General features: G+C 32.8%; 1 protein-coding gene across 6 annotated transcripts in view; it reads right to left on the reverse strand.

Annotated features, from left to right (window-relative positions):
• Window positions 1-14,901, reverse strand: part of gria4a (glutamate receptor, ionotropic, AMPA 4a) — a 99,156-nt gene that overhangs the window by 28,332 nt on the left and 55,923 nt on the right. For all 6 annotated transcript variants that reach the window (XM_016487601.1, XM_016487599.1, XM_016487600.1 and 3 more), the window contains exon 11: window positions 9,043-9,416. In XM_016487601.1, coding sequence (XP_016343087.1) covers window positions 9,043-9,416 — 374 coding nt within the window. The remainder of the gene's footprint in view (window positions 1-9,042; window positions 9,417-14,901) is intronic.

Consider the following 14,901-nt stretch of genomic DNA (forward strand, 5'->3'; position numbering starts at 1 on the left):
TAATATTCTCTGCTTCTCAATCGGGCTCAAACTGATAAGCGATATTAACGACACCGTTGTTTACAATACAACTGGAGCACATGCCGCTGAGGTGAGGGGCGGGACGTTAGACGCGCACTAGAGGCAGTTTAGCCAATCACAACACACTGGGCTAGCTAACCAATCACCTATTTCTGAGGGCGGGGCTTCATAAAAGCAGGAAATGATCAGCGAGTTTCTCAGAGAAGGGACAGAGCGGTGTGGAATAAAGGTAAATTATGTGAAAAATAATGCGTTTTTTAAAAAACGAAGCATTAACACATGTTAGACTGCACCCCATAAACACAATCAAGCCTAGAAAACAACCACTGAACCACCCCTTTAAAAAAAATAAAAATTGGTATACTTTTTAACCACAAATGCTCGTTTTGCACTAGCTTGACTTCACGCATCACATAGTCACGGTGGAAAGATCACGCGTGACGTAGGCGGAAGTACCGACCCAGTGTTTACAAAGCGAGCGCAACCGCGACCTTTCCAACGTGATTATGCAATGCATGAATTTGCGGACGTGCATCGTGGAGCTAGTGCAAGATGTGCATTTGTTGTTAAAAAGTATATCAATTTTTATTTTTTTTTATAAAATGACCGATCGTTTCTCTAGATAAGACCCTTATTCCTCGGCTGGGATCGTGTAGAGCCCTTTAAAGCTGCACTGAAACTGCAATTTGGACCTTCAGCCCGTTGGTCCCCATTGAAGTCCATTATCAGCACTGCAGAAACACAGAGACGGGGAGAGAGAGATGGGGAGGAGCAGAGCAAGAGCGAGACATTGACCCTATCTAAAGAGCCATGCCCTCCGAGAATACATGTACTGATGAGAGAGCAAAGTCACGGCTGGAAAGGACAAATCTCTCTCTCTCTCTCTCTCTCTCTTTGGATGGTGGATGAGGTGATAAGACGGTCCTTTTGATGCCTGTGTCTGATTGCGTTTATCTGTGTGTCATCAGCGGTCATAAAGCAGCACTCTAATCGCGCTCTGATGAACTGCTGCTGTCTCTTGCATCACATTTAGGCGGGAATCTACTGATGGCGTCGTTTTAGGATCTGATTCACTGAAGGAATTTTTGCAAATCAAGATATGGTGCAAACGCAGACAGTAAATCTGTGCTGGACAGATTTATTGGGACGTGGTTTCCCATCATGTTCAACTCACTAGTGCGATCTGGCATTCAAAAATGTATTTAGGCCTAAACTTAAGATTAATATTTTTGAACTGCATATACAATTTCCATGCATTTGGATTGCACAGTTTTAAAATAAATTAATAAACTTAATGTGATGCATATTTGTCAGTCACACATAAATTAAATGGGTCAGATTTCTGTAATAGTACTAATAAGCTGAATGTGTTTTAAATACACAATAACCAGGTTTATATATTTATCATCAATCCAGTTGTTATAATCTAATTGTAATTAACTGAATATCGCTTGTTCCACAGCTAGCCATATTTTAACGGTTCATTCTTTTTAACTAAATAAATGTAATTGTTTTCAAAATGAACAGATTTGTGCTGATTCCAAGCATTTTGAATAAATGCATTTTCAAAAATATGTGACCCTGGACCACAAAACCAGTCTCTATATATATATATATATATATATATTTATACAATAGCCAAAAAAACATTATATGGGTAAAATAGGATATTAAGTAAAGATCATGTTCCATGAAGATATTTTGTAAATTTCCTACTGTAAATATATCAAAACTTAATTTTTGATTAGTAATATGCATTGCTAAGAGAATGCATTGCATGGCACCCTCATATTCCAGATTTTCAAATAGTTGTATCTCCTATCCTAACAAACCATACATCAATGGAGAGCTTATTTATTCAGCTTTCAGATTATGTATAAATCTCAATTTTGAGAAATTGAACCATATGACTGGTTTTGTCGTCCAGGATCACATATGATTAATTAAAATCAAAGAGATGCAAATAGTTAAAAATAAACTGTAATTATTTAATGATTTTTTTTTTTACCTGTTGCTTACCCGTTTCATTTATGCATGACTGAAAAATATACATCAGTTTATTAGTTTGTTAAAGCTCTGTAATATTTGGATTTATGCCCCATTAAAATGCTCATCTCCATCATTTGATGAATTACTCCTGCCATGATCACTAGAAAATGTACACAAATGTACCACATTTGCATCATTAACTGCACTAGACAAATAGTGCATGACTTAAATTAATTCAGTACATTTACACATTTGAGATACACTTTTAAAAGATATTCACATTGGATGCAATTCATTATATCATTTAGCTGTTATGATATTGTGTATTTAATATGGCTAAAATACTGCATTGTCCCAACAGCATCTAGAACTATTAGTTGAATAAAAGACATTGCAGTATCTAAACATGCATGTTTACAATGTTAAAGATTATTATGAATTAAATTGGTTGTTGATTGTGTGTTTTGATGCATTACGTTATTTAAATGAATACCTGTGAATAGGCAAATATTATATACATTTTTAACACATATTAATTTTTATCAGGACATTCAATGCCTGGGAATCGAACACATGACGTTGCTCTACTATTAGACTGATTAAAACCTGATAACTTGAGGTTTGCGGCCGATTCATTAAAAGAACCAGCTTATATATAAGTCACTTGTTTGTGAATCAGTTTGTTTGTTTGTTGCATGCAAACAGATCTGACCTGGTCTTTTTATCTCATCACATTCAGTTCAGACCGCGATCTCACATTCACAACCGGGGTAAAATATCATTTCTTTTGTAGTGATGCTGTGGATTCAGCATCAGCACAGGAATCACTACTCTATAAAATCAATCCTGCCGAGGCAGACAGAGAATGAAAGACTGAAGTGTTGTAACAGAGAGCTACTGTATGAAAGACAGAGGAGAAGCTGAGTTTGATAACAGTGGAGGAGACTGAGAACAAAAAATATGAAAGGAACAAAAGAGCGAGAGACACTAGGAAGCTGGAGAGAGATGTGACCAGCAGAACGATCCGTGTGTGTGTGTGTGTGTGTGTGTGTGTGTGATGCATCTTGACAGGTGTGTAACCTTTGTGCTAATGTGTGGCCGACCTCCTCCGGTTAAAGGAATAGTTCACCAAAAATGAAAATTTGCTGAAATTGTACTCGCTCTCAGGTTACCAACATGTAGATGAGTTTGTTTCTTCATCAGATTTGGAGAAATGTAGCATTCCATCACTTGCTCAGCAATGGATGCTCCGCAGTGAATGGGTGCCGTCAGAATGAAAGTCCAAACAGCTGATAAAAACATCACAATAATCCACACCACTCCAGTTCATCAGTTAACATCTGGAGAAGCCAAAAGCTGAAACAAATCCATCAAACAATCCATCACAAGATCTTTTTAACTAAAATATGAGTCCATAATAACGCTTCCTCCAGTGAAAAAGTGGTCTGGTCTGAATCAGGAGAGAAATCTGCACAGATCAAGCACCGTTTACAAGCCAAAAACAGCTCTAAACAAATATGTGTGTGGATTTTGATTTGAGAGACAACAGGAGATGGATTTTTTCCATGATGTGATGCTACATTTCTCCAAATCTGATGAAAAAACATGAACTCATAATTGACTAGTTCTACTTTGCATGTTTATACAAACTAAAAAAAAGTGTACTAGAAACGCTTTTAAATATTACACACACACACAAGCCATCAGGCACAGCACGACACATAATCAGACGTGCGCAGTCATAATACAGGGAGTCTATGATAAATGTGCACATCACAGGATTAAGAGCAATAATCCTTTAAGAGGAAATTATCTCTGCGTGTGCCGCATGAATCACACGCCGTGTCCTAAAGCTCTGCTGCAGTACAGAAACAACACGCACTCTGACATCATCAGACAATACAGCCAGCAGCGCGTGATATTTGGAAGAAATATTCTTGTATATGTGATGCATTATAAAGAGATTCACATTGCATTATGATGTACGTTGCTGTGTTATATCCTTTGCAATTTAATGCAGTATGATGCCATAGCTATAGCTATTATATTGTAAATTCAATATGGCTAGAACACTAAATTGGCGAGTTAGCATTCAGAACTATTATTTTTATTTAAAAAAAAGGAGGATACTTAAATGTTCATGTTCACATAATGCATTAAACACACATTAAATTGGGTGTTTTTATATATTATATTATTTAAATGTATAATCACGAATAGACAAATATACTTTTTTTATTTTTAGAAACTTTTTAAAAACCGTTTCTTTTCATATTATTTGTTAATATTTTAGTGTTTTATTGAATTGTGTAAAATGATCAAATATGCTTTGTATCTCATTTATACACACCACACACACACACACACACGCACACGTATGTGTGTATGTAGTGTTTTTATTAATATTTTAATTTTTTTTCTATTTTTATTTTCATTTTAGTTCAAGTTTTAGTAATTTTGTTGTGTGTTATTGTCATTTTTAATAGTTTTGGATTAGAATTTTTTAAAAATATGTCTATATAGTTTTTTTATTTATTTTTATTTCAGTTTTAATTTTTACTTTTAGTTATTTTCGTACATCAAGTTAAATGAAATGAAAACGATAAATTTTGTCTTGGCAACTACCTGAAATAAAATGTTAAAATTTTTTTTTTTTAATTAAAAACATTTTTTTACTATATATACTATATTTACTATATATGTAACAGTGTTATTTTAGTATCATTGATATACTATTATAATTTTTTAATATTTTTATTTTCTGTTTTTATTTTAATTTTAGTTCAAGTTTTAATACTTTTGTTGTGTGTTTGTGTCTTATGTATGGATTTTTAAACATGTTTTTGTTTTTATTTTTATTTCAGTTTTAGTTTAGTTTTACTTCATGTATTTTAGTACATCAAGTTGATGAAAAATGTTTATTCTCATATTATTTGCAAAATCTACAATCAATATTGTCAGCTGAAAATAAATAAATAACAGTGTTTTAGAGAATTGAGTAATAAAAAAAAAGATAAAATATGCATTCTTTGATTGTATCACATTTGCCTTTATTAAATGCCATTATATCGGCCACTTTAGATTTCATTATCATCATCAACTATTTAAAACACATATTTGTTGACACTATTTCTAATGCATAAAGATTTCTTTAGAATGTATTGCATACAGTATGCAGTAAAATGTGACCTGTTTCTGAAAATATTTTTTTTTAAACCAAGGCAAAAATGTTTCATTTGTTCAAGAATATGTGTGCAATTCTCTCTCTGTCTGCCTGACTGACAGCCTAATTCAACCTGCAGCGGGAGATATTGATGAAACGTCCTGATGTCAGTGAAGAGAATATGAGCGAGACAGACAGACAGACAGACAGAGAGAGAGAGAGAGAGAACGAGGGGCAGAAACCCAAGCGAAATTGAAGGACAAATAGTCCTGCCTCTTTGCATGTTCACTCGCCCTGTGTGAGACTTGATAATGGAGAATCAATGTCCAGCAGCTGCTGTTTACACAGACACATTCCCTTGATTGTTTAGTGGACATCTGCGCAAAATTACACTTACCAAACGTGTGTATGCGCTTCAGTGAGATTTAGACAACATGAAACCGCATTTGCAAAGCTTTAGTCTTCTGTAATGTGACGTTTCTCAGTGAAACAGAAACTTTAGTGTGAAATAATGTTGATTTTATTCACTGGGATTTGATTGATCATAAATTGGTGTATATAACTGGTTAATATTTTTTTCCTCTTCCAACACGGCCTTGATGATCAACTGAACATGAAAGTCATTTTAGAGTCGGAGTCAGTTATTTGCATTATGATTAATGATTATGTACACGGTTTTCTTTTTCAGAATATTATTGACTGATTAATTGTGAAACGTAAGCCCAGGAATATGTATCAATAAATAAAACAGAATGATCGATCATTCTTTTCATTCTTTCATTCTATTTTATTACCATTGATATACTTTTATATTACTTATTAATATTTTAAAGTAGTCTTTGTTTTTTATATTATCTGTTTTTATTTTAATAATTTTAGCAGTTTTATGTGTTTTTGTCATTTTTAATAGTTTTGGATTTTTTAAAATTACGTCTTTATTTTTTTTTTATTAAATTTTATTTTTAGTTTAGGTTAGTTTAAGTTAAATTAAAATAATAAATGTTGAAAATAAAAAAATGTACCTGAAATAAAATGGTTTTTTTTTAAATATATATTCAATTTAAGTTCAAATGCATTTTATTTTTAGTTAATATTAGTTATATACATTATATATTATATATATTTCGTTAATTATATATATATATATACTGTATATACACACTCTAAAAAATGTTGGGTTATTTGGACTAACCCAACTTTTGGGTTAAAAATTGTATGTAAAAATTTAATGTATATAATTGTGTGTTTGTGTTCTTTTCTTATTGTAATAAATAAGAAGGTAACTGGGGTCAACAGTGATTTCAAGTTGACTTTAACTGTAATAGTGCCACAGTATTCAATCATTTAAATAATAGAATGTGAATCGAGAGTACATTCACTTTAAAAATAGCTCGGTCTCTCTGTATATTTCATGGGTAATGTATGAGAAAGAGTCTAAAGTGTGTGTGTGTGTGTGTGTGTGGATCAGTAATGTCCTTTAATGCACAGAGCTGCTGACCAGGCTAATGCTAATGCTAGTGCCACTGTTTCTGAAAATCTGAACGCTTCTGACACCATTAACCTCTCAGAACTGCCCTCAGCAGCCGGCGGGGCATCTGTGTGCGCTCTGCAGCTCAAAAATGCTTGGCGTTTGGCAAGAACTATGTAATTTTGTAAGGGTAATGCTGCGTGCTCCCAGACACAGGTTTAAGTCCTGTGTTACAATACACAGCGAGTCATGATATGGCAGCGTAAATGTTTCATAAGAAAAAGCGTAATTACAGCAGAACAACAGTAGATCGCATTCATACATTCACAGCAGTGCTCGTCGCTCTCCTTGTGTTTGGTTTTTTGGGACAGACTCTGGTAATTTAGTGCAGTTCAGAGGCCCCGCCTTTCCCCGGACCCCGAACATCAATTTTTCATTGCGCCGCATTCTCTGAAATATTCTAAAAATAAAGTGTGATTTTCTGCCATGCAGCTGCAGGCATGAAAGTTTAATGTTTGTCTTGAAGGAAGCGGAGACGGTGAGCCTGCGGTTTCTTCCCGGACGCAGACACCAAAGTCCAACTTTAATTTTGTGCCTGGGCTTCTGGGGAGCCTTTAGGTCAGTGCAGACAAAAGCACAGGAATGATCCACTTCACGCTTTACAGCAGGACATATCTGGCATGTGTGTTACTAGAGATCAAGCCTGTCGGAGAGATTTCTGACAGCTGTGGTGGAAAAAAAAAGATCCCCAAGTGAGAAAGTTAATTAAGAAATTTATTAGAGTGATCATAAAAAACAATTAAAAAAACCTTATTAAATTAATTAATTATTAAATGAATATGTGACCCTGGAGCACAAAAGCAGTCTTAAGTCGCTGCGGTATATTTGTAACAATAGCCAAAAATACATTGTATGGGTCAAAATTATTGATTTTTCTTTTATGCCAAAAATCATTAGGATATTAAGTAAAGATCATGTTCCATGAAGATATTTTGTAAGTTTCCTACCGTAAATATATCAAAACTTAATTTCTGATTAGTGATATGCATTGCTAAGAACTTAATTTGGACAACTTTAAAGATGATTTTCTCAATATTTAGATTTTTTTGCACCCTCAGAGTCCAGATTTTCAAATTGTTGTATCTCGGCCAAATATTGTCCTATCCTAACAAACCATACATCAATGGAAAGATTATTTATTCAGCTTTCAGATCATGTATAAATCTCAATTTAAAAAAATTGACCCTTATGACTTGTTTTGTGGTCCAGGGTCACATATTAGTAATAATGTGGTAAATTTGAGTATTAAAATAAAGTATTATTTTAGTTTGAAAGTATTTATGGAAGGCCATTTCCACCACAGGATAAAAAAATTAAAATTTACTAAATTTACTACTAAATATCTCTCTTTTTTTTTTTTTTTTTTGCAATTCTGATTTTATATCTCACAATTATTACTTTTTTTTTGCAATTCTGAGTTTATATCTCATAATTCTAAGGAAAAAGTTAGAATCGCAAGATACAAAGTAAGAATTACTTTGTAATAAGGTATAAACTTGCTATTCTGAGAAGAAAATTCAGAATTGTGAGATATGAACTCATAATTGCGAGAAAAAGTCTGAGTTGTGAGATCAAAAAAATCGCAGTTACCTTTTTTTTATTAAATTCTCTGGCGGAAACAAATAAAACAATTGCGAGATATGGAGTGAATTTTTTTCTCAGATTTGTGAGAATAATTGGGAAAAAATTGCATTTACCTTAAGTTATTATTAACTTAGTTTGGGAAGATTATTGGAAATATATAATATTTCCAATATTATATATAATTATTATTATATAATATTTATAATTATTACAAATATTATTATTGTTAGTATTATTATTATTAATTACTCTTATTATTTGTATTTGTAGTAGTATTATTATATTACTAAATAAAAATATTAAACAAAATCTGAAAATGTACTACTGTAATTATATTTCCATGTGAAAAAAATAAATAAATCAAGTATTTCAGAAAAATATAATTAACAACAACAATAATTTGGTTTTACAGTACCACTACAATTACGATACTACAATACTAATAAACAATCAAGCTTTTATTTTGACCTTAAAGCTTCTCTTTTTGACAACAGCAGGTTTATAAGTTTGGGAAGATTGTTTGCACAGGTTGCATATTAAAGTGCGCGTTATAAGCGACCAAAACTCAGCCGATGCAGTGATGATTTCATGTTTAGCAGCGTTTACTGAAAACACCAGCGCGAGCTGTTCACGTGTAAATGAACACAGCGCCGAGCTTCACCCTGAAACGTGCGGCACATGTATTTATTTAATTCCATTGCAGCCTTGGCTTGGTGCAGTTATTTTGATGAATGCACAGCTCTAGTGCTAGTGTCACCTGGGTGTGAAGTCGCAGCCCTGCTGCATGAAGGCGCCCAGAGAGAACCAGAGACTGTTGAAGATGCCGAACTCGTTGGGGGGCTGGTCGCTGGGCGGACCGTCGGAGCCTTCCTCGGGCTCCTCGGTGTGCCACTCGTACGGGCTGAAGCGGCTGACCAGGAAGAGCACCACGCTCACGCCGATGTAGGCGAACACGATGCACATCCAGATCTCGTAGGCCAGCGGGTCCAGGAAGGAGAAGACGCCAGGTTTGGACTTCTGCGGCTTCTTGATCATGATAGAGATTCCCAGACTCATGAAGGGCTTGGAGAAATCGATCACCTCCTCCCGGACCAGAGAGATGGTTAAAGGGGCCACAGCGATTTCCGCTTTCTGTGGAGGAAGGAGGTTCAGAACGTGACCTTCCCATTCAGTTTATGTATTGAAACAAAGCTGCAAAAACGAGTCGATGAATGCATGTCAAAACTGGAGAAAAAAATTGATTATTTTAAATATCATGTGAACATTGAGGTGATTTTTATATATATTTTTTGGGGATTCTTTTCAGTTGTTTGCTGTATATTTAAAGGGATATTTCAGGCGAAAATTAATATTTTGTCATTGTTTACATGCCTTCATGTCATTTCAGAACACAAAATAGCGTTTTTTTAAGAATGTTGAGGTCCAAACAACATTGGACCCCATTGCCTTTCATTGTAATTCTTCAAAACATCATCTTTTATCTTCCACAGAGGAAAGTAAGTCATACCGGTTTGGAAAGAGACAAGGGCGAGTAAATAATGACAGCATTTTCATTTTTGTTTAAACTATCCCTTAATAAACTCATATACTCTTTCAAAAGTTTAGGGTCAGTAAGATTTTTCATTTTTTAAAAGACACTCTTCTGCTCATCAAGGCTGCATTTATTTAATCAAAAATACAGTAAAATCAACAAAATTGTGAAATACTTTTACTATTTAAAATAACTGATTTCTATGTGAATATATTATAAACTGTAATTTATTCCTGTGATAAAAGCTGTATTTTCAGCATCATTACTCCAGTCTTCAGTGTCACATGATCTTCAGAAATCATTCTAATATGCTGCTTTGCTGCTCAACAAACATTTCTGATTATTATCAATGTTGAAAACAGTTGTGCTGCTTCATATTTTTGTGGAAACTGTGATATTTTTTATTTTTCAGGATTCTTTGATGAATAGAAATTTCAAAAGAACAGCATTTATTTGAAATAGAAATCTTTTGTAACATTCTAAATGTCTTCACTGTCACTTTTGATAAATTTAATGCATCCTTGCTGAATAAAATATTAATTTCTATTAAAAAATCACAAATTTTAAGAAACCTTCAAATGTAATTGGACTTTTCATGGACAAACTGCTTTAAAACTGTAGAATATGACCCTTTTATGTAGAGAAATGACGGCAGAAATTTCCCACTGACTCATTTCTGCATCCGTCTGACCCATTCATTTTGAAGGTCACCAGAACCTCAAGAACCCTGTATTGCGGTGAAGGCCTGGTTAAACCCACACTAAGGCCGGGAGAGACGGGTTATTATAGTAGAGTGCTTTCAATGGTGCAATTTCACAAGAAAAACACATTCCCCAGTTGCTGTTCTGTGTCCAAACATGTCTTTACAGCCCATTACTTTCCACCATCTCCTTCTTTAAAGGGTTGAGATGATGAAAAAAAAAAACTTGAGTAAAAAAAATTGCAATGCACTTCATTTATTAAATCACATTTACAGCATATGCAAGTTTATAAGATTCAAGCCGTTGTGAATGGAAATGGTTTTATCAGTGAACGGCATCTGAGGGACTTGCGTACAGTAATATTTACAGCGGCTCAGTGGTTTAATACCAGTGAAAGGTCACAGTGAAAGTCGGCCATCTTTTGGCCATCCTGCAGGAATACAAGAAGTTGTTTCGCTGCTGGATTTAATTAGAGGCCTGTGGCATTAGAGAGAGCGATCCTGTGACGGATTCAGAATCTGTGAAGCACATCGAGAGAGTCTGACGCTGAGTGGGTTTTGATTCAGAAATGCTGTTCTGTATATTTTTCTCCCTAATAATCCCTCGAGGAGCCTGCAGCTCGTAATTAACGTTTTCTGCAACTTTGCAAGCTGAACAGTAGAAAAGATTTTGCTCATGTAATTTCACGTGAGTTATGTCTGAATTCGCATGCCCTGTAAAGCATGAACGATTCGGTTGTGTGTGACATCCTCTATGTGTGTGTGTGTGTGTGATATAGTATTTATTTTATCATAAAATAAATAAAATATTTATATTTTATTATATTTTACATATTAACGTGTATATGTAAATATATAAATATCATTTTGAAACATTTTAATTTATATATTTTAATTTATATATTTATTTTATTAAAATTTGTATTATTGTTAAATCTGTGTTTTATGTAAAAAAAAAAAAGTAATATTTTATTCATAATATACGTAATTATTGCCATCCAGTCATTAAATCAGTATAAAATCATTAACTTCTCTGACAAATCATCACAAGAACCAGCTCTTCCGAGTCATTTGTTTGAATCATATTACACTGTGCATGTGCCAGAGAAGAAAACACAATTATTTCAATTATGTATTCTTTCTCAATCCTCAGTCTTTGTATGTGATATCTTTCGTTGTGGCGCTGTAGATGAAGCTGCTGAATGCAGTTTACTTAACATATTTTATACGAGAATGAATGAATTACCTTTTTCTCCTACAGTTGGCAGTGATGTAATCACGACAGTCTGGGTTTTTGGCTCATTTTTATGTAACGTTTGAAAGAAATCTGTCTGTCTGTCAAGTTTGCAGTGATGTCTCTGTCTCTGCTTTTTGATATTGCTTCAAAATTGTAGGTGTAATACCTAAATATATCATTTTAAATGTATCATTTAAGATGTAAGGGAGAATGTACATTTAGCCAGTCACTGCCACAGAATAAACCCAGATAAATGATCAGGATCATCCTGGAGGGTTTTATTTAGCCACAGTGACTGTGACAGTGTTATAGTGACACTGTAAAAAATAAGTCAAATTTTAATGGTGAAAGACTTTAAAAATGCTAATCTGTTAAAGGTTCAAAACTGATTTTAGTAGAAATGTGGTCATGATAATTCAGCATTGTATTGGGTTAATAATTATGGTTAAATTACATTTTAGTTGAATTAAATAAGTCAATAGTTGTCGCAAACAATTTGAGCAAACATGACTAATTGGCTTCTCTGTGCTGTTTTGTCAGCATCTCTATTTTTTTTAAATGCTCTGTTGTAAACAATATTGACAACGCTTTACAAAAAGGTCTTATTTGTTGGCATCAGTGTTATTTTAGTATTATTTATATACTATTATATTATTTATTAATATTTTGAATTAACTTTTTATAGTTTCTGTTTTCATTTCATTTTAGTTTTAATAATTTTGTGTCTTTTTTTCTATTTCTATTTCTATTTAGCTTTATTTTTATTTCAGTTTTAATTTGTCATTTTTTTAGTTCAGTTAGTTGCCATGGCAACCATTCTATTTTTTTGTTTAAATTTAAGTTTAAGTTGTTTTTTTTTAATCTAATATTTATATTTTATTTTATTACAGCTTTAATTCAAGTACTGAAAACGAATAAACAATTTGTAATAGTCTTACTTGACAATAACAACACTGGTTAGCATTAGCAAACATAGTCATGCTAATTCAGGATTGGATTGACTGGTTTCAAGTGTAATTTTTTATTTATTTAAATTACGACAGTTTTAAACTGCGTTCTGTTAAATTGTTTTTATTTTACTGTTTTTTTTTTGCATAATTATTCTGGCAACCACAGCTGCCACTTTTTTTTCTGTAAAAACAGGAGGAAGCGTTATTATGGATTATGGACTGTATTTTAGCTGGAAGCAAAAGTTTGAAGTTAAAACATCTTAATGCTGGATTTGTTTCAGCTTTTGTCTTCTCCAGATGTTAACTGATGCACTGGAGTGCTGTGGATTACTTGTGGATTATTGTGATGTTTTTATCAGCTGTTTGGACTCTCATTCTGACGGCACCCATTCACTTGCAGTGAGCCAGTGATGCAATGCTACATTTCTCCAAATCTGATGAAGAAACAAACTCATCTACATCTTGGATGGCATAAACTTTCAAAATCAAATTCATTTTTGGCTGAACTTTTCCTTGAAGACTGGTCATTTAGTCATTAAACAGACATATTTGACGTCAGGATGCAGCACTTGACCAAGCGAGCGTCTAATAACGTTGTTTAACACCCTCTGGTCTCTCGTGAAAGCCTATAAATCCTATAAATCTCACTGTGGAGATTTTGAACGCCATTTTTACGTGCGGAACCCTCTCGTGGAGTGTGTGTTAGCAGAGAGCAGGTTGGTGGATGAGAGTGTTTAATGGGGCAGAAAGATGCGCATCTGTCCTCTCCCTGAGCTCATTAACACTCGGCGGCAGGAGCGTTTGCCTTTCGCTGTTGGAGTCGCAGCGAGATGTCGAGTGACTGAGTTTATGTACTTGCACGCTGAATGATGGTGTTAATACTTCTGGCTGCATTTAAAAGAGACAACGCCTTGAGCTCTGGCTGTACGAATCCGACACAAACGCTGCGTCCATCGCACACGACCCAACACATCAAGCGCTTCTGCTGCAGGCGGACCATTAACATACTGAAATGAGAGGTCGTGCTGTTGGTTTATGGAAACCAATTTCTTTCTCTAATTTTCCTATTTGTTATATTTTTCACGACGTGTCTTGTCTTACTGGAGGAAAATTAAAGATGCGAATTGACTTTTTTTAGAAATTCTAATAAAAATATAAATTGACAAATTGGCGATTAAATTAAATATGTCAATAGTTGTCTGCAAACAATTTGAGCAAACATGAGTAATTCACTTCTCATGCTGTTTTGCCAGCATGTCAACAGTTTACAATAATAAATCACGTTAGCATCAGTTTTAGATTTATTTATATATAATTAATATAATATATTAAGTATTTATTATAATATATTATATAAATACTATTTATTTTATATTATATTGTTTATATGTATATATTATCTATTATTATTTTAGAATTATTTATATATTTTTAAAATTTGTATTAATATTCTGAATTAGCTTTTATTTTAATGTTTGTAGTTTTCATTTTAATTTTAGTTTTAGTAATTTTGTGCTTTTATAATTTTAAGTTTTTTAAAAACATTTCTATTCAGTGTTATTTTAGTATCATTGAGATCCTATTATAGTTTTTATTAATAATTTGACGTTTTTATTTTTATATTTTGTTTTTATTTTAAATTGAATGTTTTAGTAATTTTGTGTTTTTGTCATTTGTATTCGTTTTTTATATATATTTTTTTTTATTTTATTTTTTTCAGTTTTAGTTTGAGTAATTTAGTTAGTTGCCAAGGCAATTTTTGTTTAATGTTTTTAAACGTTTTTAATATATATATATTTTTTTCATGTCAGCTTTCAGGTACCGAAAACGAAATGTAATACTTTTAGTTTTAGTTAAAAATAACAACATTGGTTAATATATTTTGACAGCGTTTATTAATCTCTGTTAATGTTAGTTAATAAAAATCCAGTTGTTCATGTTATTTCACAGTTTACTATGTTAACAGATTCATTTTAAAAATGTATTAGTAAATGTTAAGATTAACTAATATTAATAAATGCTATAGAAGTATTGTTCATTGTAAACTAATGTAGTTAATTATTGTTAACAAATGAAACCTTATTGTAAAGTTATAAAGTTCTCGAAAATGTAATAGATTCAAAAATTAATTTTGTTTAAAGAAATTGCTTGTATATTTACTAGTAAAAACATAAATCAATAATTTAAAATAAATTACA

Source organism: Sinocyclocheilus anshuiensis, unplaced genomic scaffold, assembly GCF_001515605.1.
Source record: "Sinocyclocheilus anshuiensis isolate Anshui unplaced genomic scaffold, SAMN03320099.WGS_v1.1 scaffold906, whole genome shotgun sequence".
NCBI lineage: Eukaryota > Metazoa > Chordata > Actinopteri > Cypriniformes > Cyprinidae > Sinocyclocheilus > Sinocyclocheilus anshuiensis.